Source organism: Symsagittifera roscoffensis, chromosome 1 (assembly GCF_963678635.1).
Source record: "Symsagittifera roscoffensis chromosome 1, txSymRosc1.1, whole genome shotgun sequence".
Taxonomy (NCBI): domain Eukaryota; kingdom Metazoa; phylum Xenacoelomorpha; order Acoela; family Convolutidae; genus Symsagittifera; species Symsagittifera roscoffensis.
In genome coordinates this window covers 21271617-21288337 of record NC_087062.1, presented here as the reverse complement: position 1 = coordinate 21288337, position 16721 = coordinate 21271617, and the positions used below count along the sequence as shown (strand labels likewise).

Below are 16721 nucleotides of genomic sequence, written 5' to 3'. Positions count from 1 at the left end.
ATGTCCTGCCAAACAGGAAGAATTTATTAATGGTAATGATACCCTGAAGAAAACTTGATCCATTAATGTACCTCCCACCAACAGAAAAATGGGGACACTAAAGCTGGCAAAAAGTGCCTTTTGTATTTTCCTCTCCGAAAAATGACTTATTATTTTTAATTAGAGTCACTGAGGTTGAAAGTCTTCCATTTGCCGGCGCTTTTCCAGTGCTCGAGGTATGATAATCGACTTTGAACTTTAAACGCCAAAAAATACTGAAAATTTAATCCATTTTCTTAGACAGGCATCTTCATCAGATAAATATTACCAGACAAATATTGTCATCTTGCCATCGTCATCAGAAAAGAATCGCCAGCATGCAAGACAATTGCCTACATTGATGAGCAGAAAAACTGATAATGATATATCGACAAGGTTCAGGGTCCAATTAAAGGCTAAAATATTGAAGATGGTCATTAACAGTTTTACTCATTTTTTTCTCTTTCTTGTTGATTTTTGATATTTATCTATTTTAGTTATGACAAAAATTTAATTTCTTTTTTTTTGCTTTATTATATCTAAGGGTAAACGAATTTCAAATTCGTTGTTTAATTAAACATTTTCATAGGCTAAAAAGCAAAAACAAAACTCGGAATGGTAGTCGAGTCTCTTCTTTTAGCCAACGAAACATAATTTTTTTTCCATTAGCCTGCCGTAAGTTTATCTGGAAAACTGATGCATCAGATCAATCTATTTTAACAATGCCAATTTATGGCATCGAATCTGATGTTAACATGAAAAAAATCAGATGTTCTGTCACAACGCAGAATCTGCGTTTTGTCCTCGTCATTTCTCAGCGCATTAGGAGGCCAAACTGGGCACTGGATAGGCTTACAATTGCGAATTCCACAATTTTTGACCTTTATCTATTTTATTTCTACCAAATGTTTTTTTTCTTTTTTTTTCTGTTTTGTTATATCTTAGGGGGAAAATAGCAAACCGTTGTTTAACTAAATAGCTTCATAGAATAAAACGAAAAAACAAAACTGGGAATGGTAGTCGATTCTCTTCTTTTAGCAAACGAAAAAAAATTTATCAACTAACCTACCGTAGGTTTATCTGAAAAACCGATGCATCAGATCAATCTGTTTTGACATTGCCCACGTATGCGATCGAAAATGATGCTTACATGCAAAAAAAAATCAGATGTTTTGTGACAACGCAGAATCTGCGTCTTGTCCTCGTCATTTCTCAGCGCATTACGAGGCCATAATGGGCACTGGATAGGCTTACAGTTGCGAATTCCACAATTTTCGATTTTTATCTGTTTTCTTTCTAACAAATGTTTTTTCCTTTTTTTTCTGTTTTAGTATATCTTGGGGGAAAAGGCATAGCAAATTCGTTCTTCAAGTAAATAGCTTCATAGACTAAAACGCAAAAACAAAACTTGGAATGGTAATTGAGTCTCTTCTTTTAGCCAACGAAAAAAAATTTTATCCATTAGCCTGCCGTAAGTTTATCTGAAAGACTGATGCACCAGATCAATCTATTTTAAATTTGCCAACGTATGCGATCGAATCTGATGTTTACATGCAAAAAAAATCAGATGTTTTGTGACAACGCAGAATCTGCGTTTTGTCCTCGTCATTTCTCAGCGCCTTACGAGGCCAAATTGGGCACTGGATAGGCTTACTGTTGCGAATTCGACAATTTTTGATATTTATCTGTTTTATTTCTAGCAAATGTTTTTGTTTCAGTTTTTTTTTGGTTTTGGTATATCTTAGGGGAAAAGTAATAGCACATTCGTTGTTTAAGTAAATAGCTTCATAGGCTAAAACGCAAAAACAAAACTGGGAATTGTAGTTGAGTCTCTTCTTTTAGCCAATGAAAAAGAAATTTTATCCACCAGCCTGCCGTAATTTTATCTGAAAAACTGATGCACCAGATCAATCTATTTTAAATTTGCCAACGTATGCGATCGAATCTGATGTTTACATGCAAAAAAAAATCAGTTGTTTTGTGACAACGCAGAATCTGCATTTTGTCCTCGTCATTTCTCAGCGCATTACGAGGCCAAAATGGGCACTGGATAGGCTTACAGTGGCAAATTTCACACTTTTTGTTACAGTTTACGCAAATTTTCCTATTTAGGTGCAATTTTCAACGATGAAGTTTTCTAGCTATTGGCTTGTGGAATGCAAAATAGTAAAAAAGATGAAGGAAAAAGAGAAGGTTGTTTTCAGCCTGTTGCGGATTCCGCTTGCAATTTGCAAACAAGAAAAATTGGCATCGTACTTCGTACTAATGATTGGTATACATGGAAACTCTATCATGATTCATCAAATTGAAAAAACTTGGAATAATTCGCCAACGTTTTTTTCAGACCAGAAGGCGATTGATATCCTTTGTAAATCAAAGCAAAACACAATGGGACCTATGAGGTGGAAAATCTGATGTTTTGGCTGCCCCGGAAAAAGTCGGATTGAAGTTTTTTTAAATGAAAATTTGATGGAAACTTCAAGAAACATAAAATTTCTTCAAAAAAAAAATCGCCTAAGAGCGTTTTCAAGTGCAAAGAAATAAATTTTGTATTGAAAGGAATGTTAATTAGACTAATCATTCCAATGTATCAAGGGTTTTTGGGCCAAATTGACTTGTTGCAGCGCCATTATCATTCAAAGTCAGCAAAAATCACAATTCTAAAAATCTGCATCTCTTTGTTTAGAAAAGATCACCGTGAAACTAGAATTGTTTCAACCATTTAAAACATGAAGGGACTTTGTCTCTCGGGATTTTGTTAGTTTTGATTTCCTTTTTAACGCAAAGTCGGGTATCACTAATGATATTCAAAATGAGTTGAATGGTCCAGTGATATATCAAATTAAAGCTTTTTCGAGCGTGAAATTTAAAAAGTTTCCAGAAAAACAGCCACTTTTGAGAACTATCAGTCTGATTTTTTGAATTTTAGTGGAGCTACCAAAGCGAGCGAACAGTTCTTATGATGGGCTTCGAAAAAATTGCAATTTGATATAATAAATCATCTTAAACTATAAAAATTTTAATTTTAAACCAGTAAAATTAGGTATTGAAGTTTCTTTCAAGGTTTTTTTTTTGGTTTCTCTTTTCCAATTAAACAAATTTTGCAGTCAATTTCAAAAATAATGGTTTTGTTTTTTTTTCTTCAAATTTTTTTTGATTTACAATGTTAATTGCTGTCTATGTTACTTATATTAGCTAGTAATGCGAGTTTTTTTGCTTAACTTATAGGCTATCGTTCAGATCCTCTTATAGCACCACGAATAGAAAACAACACAAAATTTTTAAAAAAAAGAAATTTTTTTCTACATTTTTGTCAAAACTGTCTGTGCAACGCACCCAGGAACCAGCTATCTTCTATTGTTTTTGTTTTACACGCAAAATTAGAAACCACAAACTATAATAGAATTTATTTACAGCGAAAAAATTTTCAAAACAGTTTTTTTAGTGTTGAGAAAACCGGTTTAAAAACGTCAAAATTTAAGCAGGTAAAGTGGTTGAGAAATGAAGCTACCAATAATCTGACTTGAATGCGATTCTGCATAATATTAACTCTAATTTTTGCGGTAGTTCTGTCAATCTTTAAAAAAAATTTAACTTAAAAACAATTTACATTTTTAATTTGTCTTTGCTTTCTCATAGTTTTTAATAAATTTAGTCAAAACTTTGTGTGCTTCGGGCACAGCAATCACTTTATCTTAAAAAAACTTTATCTTTTCAATTATTCAAAAAAATCGTAGTAAGTTACCAATTAAACGTGAATGTCAAAGTTTGTTCAATTTTTTTCTAGTATTTTTTATTAAATATGCAGAAGAACTGTTGACCGAAAACAAGTTAATACTACGAAAATTCAGTTTTTCTAACAAAAAAATCAAACATTTCTTAACCTTAGAACTTAGCAATTTGCAACAAATATAAAAAACCAACATAGTGTGGAAACGTAGGAAAAATACAATTTTTAATTTTTTCTTGCTATTTTGGTCGGAACTGGTTTGTTTTGACTCGGAATCAATGATTCGAAACAATGGCTGTGATGATTTGGAATGAAATTTTAGCAAGAATCAGAAATGTTGGTTGCCACAGAAATTTTTGTGTTTCGTAGACTTATAGTTTCTCAGACTGCAACTTCATGACTAAATTTCCAAATCTAAGTATTTAGAGATTTTATCTAAAAACTACCTTACAAAAGCAAAATCCCATCATTTATTGTTCCGACTTTCGGTACGAAAGTAACGGAATATTTGTGCTCGGGGTAGGTTTTTTTTTCTTCAGACAAATTTCGACTTTTTAACTAGCCATTTTTGACGGAATTTTTTTATATCATTCAAAAGATATTGTTGCCCTGAGCTCAAATTTGAAAAGATATTTTACCTGTGATCATTTTTCGTAAAGTTATGGGGGTTTAAGGATAGCCATTTTGGCCAATTTGGGACAACTAACGCGCGATATATTTCGCGCAATTAACGCGTAAGCGGAGAGTTAATCCGTCTTAAAATCGTTCCAAGAAGCTTATTTGCCATAATTGATTTGTTACAAGGAGCGAAATCTTGTTTTTTTTTATATGGCTTGTGGGGGATGATTTTCATAAAAAATTTCAAATTTTAGATACTTTTTTTTTTCATTTTATTTTAATACATTTAATTTTTAATGTTATTACTGCTCCATAATACCTTAAAAGGCAGTCGGAACAATCAGGGCTTCGCCCTGATACGAGCAGTCTTGTTCATCAATTTAGTTTTTTCTCATCACCTATGAAACTAACCACAAATAACTATCAACAAAAACAAAACAACAAAAAAATTATCTATAAAAAACTTAATTTTTTTTTCAAAATTGTCCGTATATTTATAAGTTTTTCTACTGCTGGTTTTTAATATTTTTGAGAACTTTGTGTGGCTAGTTTCATAGGCATTGATAGGAAACTAATTTTGTAAATAATTGATGGGAGTTTGCTTTTATAAGATAGTTTTTAGAAAAAACCTCAAAATATTTAGGCTTGGAAGTTTATCCATGAAATTGCACTATTTAAAAATATGAGTCTACAAAACACACAAACTTTCATACGATCAATGCTTGAATTCAGCGTGTCGCCGAAAGCAGTTTCTATCAAAGTACATGTACATTTTTCATAGAAAATATTATAGAGCTAATGAGTCTAATTTTCAATATTGACTTTGGAACATTGAAGTACCCAACCCGTCTGCAAAACTTACTTGATTTCCTCTAAGTGCTCGTAAAAGGTGGCGTCCCTCATGCTTGAAGGACCGAATGCTTGAAAATAATTTTAGCTTACTTTCAGCCAATCAGAATTGAGTATTCAAAATCTCAAAATAAATCGCAAAGAACTCAAAGTAAGAAAATAAATCCAGGCCATTAGTGTTAATATTGACCAATTAGATAATAAGCAGATGAGTTTTCAAGAATGAAAAATTCTTATGATTTTGACCTCATTAATCTTGATGATTATCTGAATAGTATTGCGGTTGTAACCCGCAATTTGTAATATTTTTGATTATTTTCCACTGATTTAATACATTTTCTGTTAATATTGACTTCGATTTTGTGAGAAAGGCATTTAACCAGTAGAAATGATTAGCAGTTTTGATTGGATGAAATTTTTCAAGCATTCGGTCCTTCAAGCATGAGAACCTTCCCCCTCGTAAAAGAGCAGTTTTGCTCGTTCAGCATACAAATTATTGTTTATTTCCCACCCCTAACAATTAGTTAGATCAGTTAACACAAACTGAGTATTTCAATGCATTCTTAGGATCTGCTTAGATAAGTTAGATCAGTAAACACAAACTGAGTATTTCAACGCACTCTTAGGATATGCAGTTACGTTCTGCCAGTTAAAGTTATGAAAACTTCCGGCTAACGCAATTTTAAGGGAGACTTTATGGAAAAAAAGTGACAACAAACTACTGTCATTGAAGTGAGGTAATTTCATTGCTTTGACTTCTGAATGTGTGGTAAACTAGAGTTCGAGCACGCTTTTCCCATAACAACATTAGGTGGCAAAAAATAGTATCAAATTATGCATCATATTGAGTTCTTCCTGCTTCTGATTCCAGCTACAACGATGGACTTTTCCAGTGTCAAAAAATGTTTGACGTCTTCTTTTTTACAATTTGGACAGACGATTTTAGTTATTGATGGGGCGGTAAAAGAAAGCAAAAAAAATCTGCAGAAAAAAAAATTGTAATCAACCTACAAAATGCAACGAAAATGATTCCATGTGATAGATGGTTCCAGATTGATTGATGGCGGATTTAGTAGGGGGGGGGGGGGGGGGGGGGGGTGGAGCGGGGGGTGGGGACGCTTTCTTCCCCCCCCCCCCCCCTCAGGGATTCGACCCCCTGCCGACCCTTTGATACTTTTTCAAAATTTTTCAAAAAGTGCCCAAAAAGTGCCCACTGCTTTGGGAGAGCTCGAAATATCAATTTGGTTGACCTAAAAAAAAAGTCGTCAAAATTTTCGGAATTTTTTTTTGAAAATCCGCCCCCCCCCCCTCGAGAAAATCCTAGATCCGCCCCTGTGGTTGATCATTCTTTTTATTTCTCAGCCACAAATGCTCTGAATTGATATTCGAACTATAAATTGTAAGTGCAAGGATATTTTTTATATATTATTTTCAGTATCTACTAAACAACGAGTTAATTGATATATGCTACTCTCCATCTAATGTGCGACCTCTTCCGCCCTTCTAGTGGGATACTTCTGGTGTATTCTGAAGTAGGCCTCATCCAGGTTTTTCGCAACATCCTCCATATCACAATCTCGATTGAAATATCCCCCAGTTTCTTTCATGTCTTGGAAAATTTTGGCAAAACTCTCAACTTTGTTTTGCAAAATTGGTCTTTTCGCTTTCTCAATTTCAATCAACTCTTCGCGGAACTTCCGTAGATCCTCTTCGTTATTTTTTCGAGCGAAAAAAGTGTTTGCTGTTTTTGGTCGATGACACGAATAGTGCTCGGCATCACGACGTTCGCTTAACGGAGTCTTCGTTTCCTCTCGTTTCGTAGGAGCCGACTTAACTCGGCGCTTTGCAACCGACCGCCGTCCTGACTCGGGTCTCTCTTTGAAGTGTTTGTCGGCCGACTTAATTCGGTTGTATATTGAAGGCGAAGTCGTGTATCGGTCTAGGTCTTCGGGATGAATCATACTCTCGACAACTCCGATTTCAGACCCTCGGAGATACGACTCTTTGTTTCTCATGTCGTTGTCGAGTCGAGTATTTCGGTCATAAAACTGCTTCCGATACATTTCGATTTGCTTTATTTTGCTCGTGTGACCTAGCCGTAAAATTTCAAGCTCTTTTTGCAAAGTTTTGCGCTGAATTTTGAGAAATTTGTTGTCAGTTTTCAGGTTTCCTGCCATCTTTTTACTAAATTCACTGGAGAAACAAGCTTGTAACGCTCGGTTTTTTATCAGTAGTCGCGTTTGAGCTATAATTTATTTGATTTTTCAGATGTATTTAAAACCAGCTGAAGTCAAAAACGCGCCGATTTTTTTTATTTTATTAAAAAGAGATTAGTCTTTCAATTCGGTGGGGTGTAAAATTCACCTGCTGAATTGAGAGTAGACACAATGGAAGCATTAATCAAGTGAGGTTCGATTAAAACACGATCAGAATTCAATTAATCTTGATGTGCTTTGACAGACAAGAAAATATTAACATCCATTGGTGGGTTTATTATGGCTGTCAATCTCTCAAAAATGTCAGGTGAAATGGACTAAGCACCACCTAAGCATCCCATTTTACTCAGCATCTTATTCATTTTATACTCGGCTTCTTATCCCAAGAAATCAATCATCGCGAAGAAAAAATTCTAAAACTCAATGGCTAAAAGAATTATACAAACTGTCTACAAAAGTTTTTATAAAATAATAAATTAAAATGGACATAAAACAAGATCTTCTTTCGATGATAACTAGAAATTGAACGGAATTTTAAATTGAGAACATTATTTTGTACAACCATTTTCGGCTCAAACGTATAAGCAAAAAAGTATAGCAACGTTAAAATTCAATAAAAAGTGAAATCAGGTTGTTTGGGCAATAAAATCTACTATGGCGGCGGCAGGAATTATATTTTTGAGGAGAACGCCTGCAATAAACAGATATTTGAAGCTTACGCAGTTTCAAAATTGAAAAATGCTTCGATCATTTTCATTCAATTACTACGATTTTTTTGAAGTTTTGAAATTCTTTTTTAATTTTTCCCATTGGTTTTTTTTTCTAAGCTAACAGTAATATTTTTTTTTGCATTTCTTCAACTTTTTACCCGAGTTTAAGGCTTTAGTGCGAATAATCACACCTGTTTATTGCAAGCTAACACCCCTTTTTAGACGTCCATTTTAGCGTGAACATCCTCTAGTCCAACGGCCAGACTCTTCTTCCTCATTTTCTCCCTCTGCACCTTGGCTCTCGTCATGATTGCGTAACATCTTTCCAAACCTAAAAGTATATTTTCATTCAAAACTCAAATTTTTAATAACAACTCTAGTTCCACCCAGTCAATAAGTTTAGTTAAGACCATTTATGCTAGAGTAGCAGGACCACCATACGAGCATTTTGCGGAGAACCGCTGTTGTGTTCCTTAAAGACCTAAACTTTATTTTAAAAACAGTTTATTTCTCTGGGCTGATAACAATCTTGCTTTTAATTTTTATCATACAAATATAAAACCTTTCAATAGTTAAAACCATTTAAGGAATGCAATTAGGATAGTTACTGGGCTAATAAAACCATGAAATCGAGGAGTGTTTTGAGAAGAAGTTATAAGTAAGTGACCGACTGCTTCGCACCTAGAATGACTGAGCAGAGAAGAAGTGCGAATGACCAGATGCTCTGCTCCCGGAACCTGTCGATCCTGTTCACGAAGCTCTCTCGCCACTCCATCAGCATCCGAGTCTGACCTCTGATCACGTTCTCCGCTGTACTCGTCTGAAACAAGAACGGATATTTTGGGTCATGAAGTTTAAAATATTTTAACGGATTATACAGTGCTGATTATCAGGACAAAACAAATTAAACTTGAAAATTGAAACGCGTTTTTCTAAAACTGGGTTGACTTTAGACAAAATATGAAAAAATGAAGCGCACAAAACTTGCTTAGAATTTTAGCAGAATTAATTTCTTCAACTTAATTTGCAAAATTCGAGCCCATATTTTAAAACCAAAAAAAATTTTTTGGCTTTTTTAGTCAATCAAAAACCAGCTAAAAGTGCCAGTTCGACCACTGATATAATATGAGATATAATATAAAATCATCTTAAAAGTTAAGGTGTATCAGCCTTAAAAAGTACCTTAAACTAATTTTTATAGGGAAATTTACCTTAAAAAATTACCTTTGAAAAGCAGGTGAGTTATCTATATTTACCTTAACACTAAGGTATTTCTAGCTTAAATTTTTCCCTAAGAACAAAAAAGTTAAGGTAAATTAATCTGAAGTGTTAAGGTAAAAAATTTTAAAAATGAAGAGAATTAAGGTTATTTTATCGTAACAGTTCAGGTTAATTTTCCTTAAATTTTTTAATTTAAGCGGTAAAATCCAACATTCTTTAACAAGGGTGTTTTCAACAAAAAAAATCGCGCAAAACGTTTAAAACAAGTATTTAAATAAAAAATTGGAGTTTCATTTTGCAAAATTCTTCTTTTTTGTATATCAAGAAAAGTCAATTATTTTATACAACGTTTTGGAGATTATACTCTTCTTGCAAGTTTTGGGAGACGTTGATTTCACTTGATTTCGACGTAATTTTTGATTGAGTAAAAAAGCCAAAAAAATCCATTTAAGCTCAAATTTTTGTTCATTTTTTCATTTAATAAGCTCAGGACAAAAACACATTTTGAATAAAACAAGGAAATTTCGTCAGAAGGTCAAAAATGACTACTTAAAAAATCGAAATTAGTCTGAAGAAATAAACCACCCCGAGCTCAAATATTCCGTTACTGTCGTTACCAATGTCAGAACAAGTAGTTACCCGTCAGATTAAGTGTACTTACTGCTATGATAGAAAAAATAGCAATTTTCAGTCAGCACATTCTTTTTTTATAATTTTCAACTTTAGCATCAAATATGTTTGTGCTTCCAGCGATCAATCAAACAAACGAATTAGAGAGTAAAAACTACATGTTTCTACAGGGGTGGATCTAGGATTTTCTCAAGGGGGCGGATTTTCAAAAATCTTTCGAAAATTTTGTCGACAATTTTTTAAGTCGGCCACACTGATTTTTCGAGCTCTCCCCTAACACTAAAAAGTCACTGTTTGGGCCAGACGTTTTGCGCCGTAGACAAAAATTTGAAAAAACAGGCCAAAAAAGGCGTTTTTAGGCAATTTTTGGAAAATTTTGAGCAATAAATCGCGTTTATTAGGCGCGTGCTCCCAGAACCCCCCCTCCCCCAGAATTAGTATATATTGGCGGCAAAGGCAGGGACTCGAATCCCTGAGCGGAAGGCGTCCCCCCCCCTTAATCCGCTCCTGTGTTTGTATGAATTCATACCATATCAGCAACAGCTTAAATTGCATCTCGAAATTGGTTCACAGCTCGACACTGAGTGTCTCGATTTATGTCACCACAACTCTCGATGCAAAATTTAGCTGTTGTTTTTCTACTACAAAAATATGCTACTCTGTGTTGGTAACTTGATGCACAATTTAAATATAAATACTAAGAACTCCCAGGTTCCAGATTGTATCAAGTTCTCATCAGTTTTAAGGGCCATTGTATTCATAGTTATTGATAATAACTGTAAATAGTTTATTTTCAAGCAGTGAAGTGTGAATTATCCGAAACCACACCAACAACGTTACTGCACACCACGCCACCAGTGAGTGTACAAGACACCGCCAACCATCGCTAATTCTGAGGCTCCGTTTTAACCCGTTTTAACCCGTTTTTACCGCACCGTGCTAATTCTGAGGCTAGCTCATTCACCGTGTTTATATGTGTTAATGGTAAGAAAGGTAGCAGTTGCTAATAAACATCAATTGGAAGAAAAATCTCGGCTCTCATTAGCAGTGAACACTATTTTTTTGGTTGTTTTTGAACAATATACAAAATAGCGATATCGCATTGCAACTTATTTGCTAAAATTTTTTTTAATTTCCATTATTACACAAAAAATATTGCCTCGAATAGTTATTTGAATAAGAAAATTTTTTTGGTAAGCTGCTTTTTAATCAGCTTTATAAATTGTTTCAAAAGAAAATGAAGCAATATTTTTTTGCGTAATTAATGTGGTACTAAACGCTAAGAACATTATTTTTACTTAGCGTAGCTTGAGGGGCCTATTTAAATTTTTTTTGAAATAATCAAATTTTACAAGAAAATCCAAAATTAAAAAAAAAAATTAGTTAAAAAATATTTATTGAGCTAAAAATAAATTGAGCTAAAAATATAAAGCAGTGGATACAAGTTGATAACATCTTTTTTTATAAACATGAGTAAAAAAATTTAATTTTTTGGGTAAAAACGTTCAAAATCTATCATAAATTTTACAAACATATATGGATATTAGTCTAAAATAAACTTATATGCAAAAAAATCAACCGCTCTGTAAAAAGAAGAAAATATCTCCACCAGAGATACCGATTCAAAAATAAAAACAGTAAAAACTTACGCAAAATTGAGTACACCCTTGCTCTAGGACTGTAACTGAGTACAAACAGTTGAACTTGAATTAGTTGCATCAATTACATTACTAAACTTGCGCCAATTATTCAAAATTCATTCGATCTGGAAAACAAAAAACAAAAACTTCTAGTGATTTTTTAATACCGATAAAGATTCTTAATAATAAGAAAAATAGAATTATACAACTTGCTTTCGAAATGGATTTTTTTACAATATCAAATTTTAAAACTGGAAAAATCTTAAAATTGATCCTAATGGAGTGCTGATAAAAAGTTATTTTCCAACAAAAGTATACCTTTGACTGTCATTCATTCTCAGTGACATGCAAATTAGGTTTGTATTTGGTTAAAAATTTAAAACAAAAAGAGAACATTTTCCAGAATATTATTATACTGTTATACGGATTCAGAATTGTTGTTTTTGCCACTTTCAATTTTATGTTAGATAGCAAAATATTTATGCTTGGAGCAGAATGTTTTTTTTTTCAGACAATTCCAGTGAATAAATTAGTGCATGTGACGAAAATTTTTCATGGCCTAATCAAAATACTGAAAAACTGAGTTATAAAACTACAGAAGTACACGAGTTTATCCTGCGATAATTTTCACCTGCTTTTTTTTGATAAGACAGATAGCTGGAAAAATAAATGCCATTCTGACCAAATTTTTTCTAGGCGCGGATCTAGGATTTTCTTGAGGGCGGGGGGCGGATTTTCAAAAAAATTTCAAAAAAGTTTTGTCGACCTTTTTTTAAGTCGACCAAGTTGATTTTCAGAGCTCTCCCAAAGCAGTAGAAAGACCATGAAAGACCCTGTTTTGGCAAAAATTTCTGCACCGCAGGCAAAATTTTGAAAAAAAACAGGCCGAAAAAGGGGTTTTTCGGCACTTTTTGCAAAAAATTTTGACAAAAAAATTGCGTTTTTTTTGGCGCGCGATCCCCCTCGAAATTAGTATATATTGGCGCCAAAGGCGCCTTTAGAAAAATTTTAGGGACCGTTACCAAAAATGAAAAACTCAAAATAGTACAAAGGGGGACCCTTTGGGTCGGCAGGGGGTCGAATCCCTGAAAGAGAGAAGTGTCCGCCCCCGCTAAATCCGCCCCTGATTTTTCTATTACTGAAACTAAGAACGACTTAGTTTCATTGACAGCCTGCTCATGAAAGAACCCAATTAAAGAAAACTGGTTTAGTAGACAATTTTCATATTCCGCTAGATTGCTTTTTCCAAACTATATTCATCATGTTTTTTTGCACTTTCGTAAATGCAGAGCGTAATGTCCCTTCTTCGTAGCAAATGAGTTTTAAATAAACGTGCACAAGCAGCAGCGCAAAAAAATCGAGTTCAAACGCTTTCATTTTTAAAACTTTTCCCAAAAAAAAACAGAAAATACTGACGATCCTTATATATGTCAACATTTTGTTCATTGACCTAAAATAACATTTAATTACAACTTGAGATTGGCTATGGGGCAAGAAAAGTCTAAATACTCAATATCCGTTTATTTGTTAGTTTTTTGTCCCAAAACTTCTGTTTGCGACTGTTTCATGGCAGTCAGAACATACAGGGCTTTGCCCTGGTAAGCGCAGTCTCTCTCTATGAATTTTCCACCCCACGCTAGGTAAAGTACAAAGTTATATATTTCGCTGAGCAAAAAGTATTGAATATACCAAATAGCATGCCTCAATTCAATTTATAACGGTTTCTAGGACTGATTAAATTCAGCAAATAATTTTTACTGAACCCGTTCGACTTCATTTTTCACTGATTAATAAAGTAGCCTATTTTTTTTCAACATTCAAATGGGTTTATTTGTCATCTTTATGTGGATTACTTGCTGCGAATTCCGTTCTTTATGGCTAATACCAGCAAATATCGATCTTCATAAACCTAGCTATATAAACCTGAGTTTCTTTTGAGCCAGAAAATTAAACCAGCTTTGTTTTATATCCTCTGACCACCCCCGTAGGAGTAGAAAGGAACAATGGACTAAAATGTTCCTTAGGGATTTTTCATGCAAATCCAGCAAATGAAAGAGGTTTTCATTGAAAGGGCATTGTATTATATTGAAATCGTTTTATTTGTGATTCGAGTTCCGTAAGGGATCTACTTAACAATTCCTCTTTTGAAGAAAAAGGGTGGGGAAATTAATAATAATGGAACCTGATCTAAACTACATTTTATGATTGGATAAATTAGATATTTTACCAATGTAAAGTATTTAATATTAACCAATCATGATCCATCTGACTAACAATCCACTTATTTGTAAGTGCTGAAATTACTTGTAATTTCAGCACCAGAGAGATTTGAATTTAACTTAGAAGTTAGTTGAACTCTCCCGAGTACTTCAGCAGCCGCAATAAACCAGTATACCCTAGATCTATTGAGCCTAGCAGAGACTAGTTAAACAACCTGAGACTAGATAGTATAAGAGTAAGATTAGGATCGGTATTAGACTAAGAAGTTGCACGAATCTATCCGGCCGAAAATAAGATAGCGTGACGAGCAGACGGTGTACCCTATCCGAAATTACTCTATGAGTTATACACTTCGGTCATAACTCATCTGGTGCGACCATAAGTCTCGAACAAGACCTTAATAGCTTAGAATTAACCAATAATAGATTAGAATTTAGACAAAACATTTACAAAATGTTATACGACAATAATTTAATCGAAATGTCTCTACGACTCAATAGATCAGAGCCAATATTCCGAACGATAACAGAACTACCCGGAATTGGAAGAAGACCTCGAACCAGAGACGACATACGACAAAGCAGAAACTTACCATATAGTTATATGATAGTTCGGCAAAAGCCAGAACAAACTTTTGTATTTAGAATACTACTAGCAATGAATTTAGATTTTCATTTGCAAACATAAAATTTTGAAGTCAATCTTCAAAATCATTTCAGGCGCTAAACAAAATTATTAATATACAATAACGATTGATAAAAAGATCTCAGATCGTTTTCCTAAATTCTGCAGTAATATACAAAACATGTTTGAAAAAAATTTATTGAAAAATCAAAATAAAAATTAGTAGCATGACAATAAATGGTTAGTAATTATAAATCATCCTGTTGTTCCAGCTTCATCACCTAAACATAACAGCATTCATAAGCTCACTAATATCATAAAAATACTAAATCTTTTCCTTACACAAATTTAAATCATTTTAAAACTTAAATTCACTTAATTTTAAAATCAGATCATCAAGGCTTATCCTTGGATCTTAAATCATTTTCTATTTAATTAAATTTAAAACTTGATCATCAAGGCCTATCCTTGGATCAAAAAGAATAACTTTGTTCTCCCCCACCCACTTAACTAGTGTCTAACGACCTCAAACGTCGATTCACTATCCAACCCTTTCTAAAAACCCAGGACTAATAGAAATTTTTGAACAAAACTAATCATTCAAATTAGGATAAACAGTGAAGAACTTCGGTTATTCATCCTTCACTTGATCCCCCCTCTTACAAGACCCAGGATAAATCTTAGACTTAGTAAGTTTAAAATAGTATCTAACGAACTACTCGCGTTCTAATTATACCTGAACCTTGTGGATCGATTTACTATTCTCCAACCCTGAACACAATCACTACCCTTAAGTAAGATTAAGTAAGTTAACACCTTAGCTTATACTAGCCATGAGAAAGTATAAAATCATTCTTCGGAATCGATATACTTTTCTCCCCAACCCTGAACAAATAGACCCAGGTTAGGCTAACAAAAAAAAATCGTAAGGACTAACAGTTTAAGCAAATAGAAATCATTTAACAACCTTTTGCACCCGTCATCCTAAACCTTAGGTCATTTAAAAACCTAGGAAATAAACAAACAATCGTTTTACACAATTGTGAAATAGATAACAAAAAATACGACCTTGTAATCACACCTCATACACAAACAGTTGGATACATTCGAACAAAACGACAAACACTAAAGAGAAAAATAATAACTAAACAAAGACAAATTACACGAAAAAGATTTTCCAAAAACCGCAACGCATTTTCAGAATCAGAAACCAACAGTTTAGACGAACTTTATAAACTAAAAGAATCAATAGATAAAAATTGCCCAAATCACGATCAATTATATTTCTCTGACTCAGAAACAACTTCAAATTCATCAAAAAGAGGAAAAAGAAGAATAAAAAAGCAGTATAAACACAAACCAGTACATTTATACAATTGGAATCAACCAATTAGACACATTGATAATTACATATTAACAGTCATCAAACGAAAAAATGAGCTCAACACACACCCCAGGTGAAGAAAGTCCAGATGATGATGATATCTTCCCCTTTATAGTAGATGCAACCACTGATAGAGGACAGCATATATTTTGCAAAAATTTACTCTTAAATTTGTTTGAACCCGGAATCAGTCCATGTAAAACAGAGTTCCCAGATGTAAAAATCAAAAGACAAATTATCGATCACTATCTAAAAGATATATGTAACCTAACAGAACAATACGGAATCTACTCCATAGAATTCAGCTCACCAAATCAGAATCACAATAAATATATAATTCAAACAGACGACCTTGATTTAGAATTTTCAATAGTATTCTCACAATATATAAAAAGCATCCAATATCATAACTCACAAAGAGGAAACTCCATATTCACCAATGAAGTTTTTGCGATAATATATAGTTATATCTCGATATTAGAAAACGAAATCCAGATACCAAATGTCTCACCGACAGAAACATCTAAACATATAAGAGTACGACATGAAATCACACTACTCTCTAGTTTTCTAAATATAATTAAAGAAAACATCACGAAAGATGAAGTTTCACAACATACAAAACACGACTTACAAAAAATTTTGGCATGGTTCATAATAGATTATTTCACACATAATATTGATTTAATTTCACAAGCAAGAAAAAATTTTAGACCCCAAAACTCAAACGATGATACTGCCATCACAGAACAATCAGACTATGTTTGGGACCCCGAATGGTCTCATCCCGCATTCATAAACTTCCCACAATCAATCTCAAGCCAAGCCATAAGTACGATATCTTATATAAGAGATTATGTA

General features: G+C 33.4%; 1 protein-coding gene across 9 annotated transcripts in view; it reads right to left on the bottom strand.

Annotated features, from left to right (window-relative positions):
* Positions 1-8258: 8258 nt before the first annotated feature.
* The window catches only part of LOC134855423 (uncharacterized), a 103194-nt gene continuing 94731 nt past the window's right edge, over positions 8259-16721 (bottom strand). For all 9 annotated transcript variants that reach the window (XM_063871971.1, XM_063871950.1, XM_063871986.1 and 6 more), the window contains 2 exons: positions 8823-8961; positions 8259-8472 (listed from right to left, as the gene is read on the bottom strand). In XM_063871971.1, the coding sequence (XP_063728041.1) occupies positions 8360-8472; positions 8823-8961 (252 nt within the window). In that variant the 3' untranslated portion in view covers positions 8259-8359. The remainder of the gene's footprint in view (positions 8473-8822; positions 8962-16721) is intronic.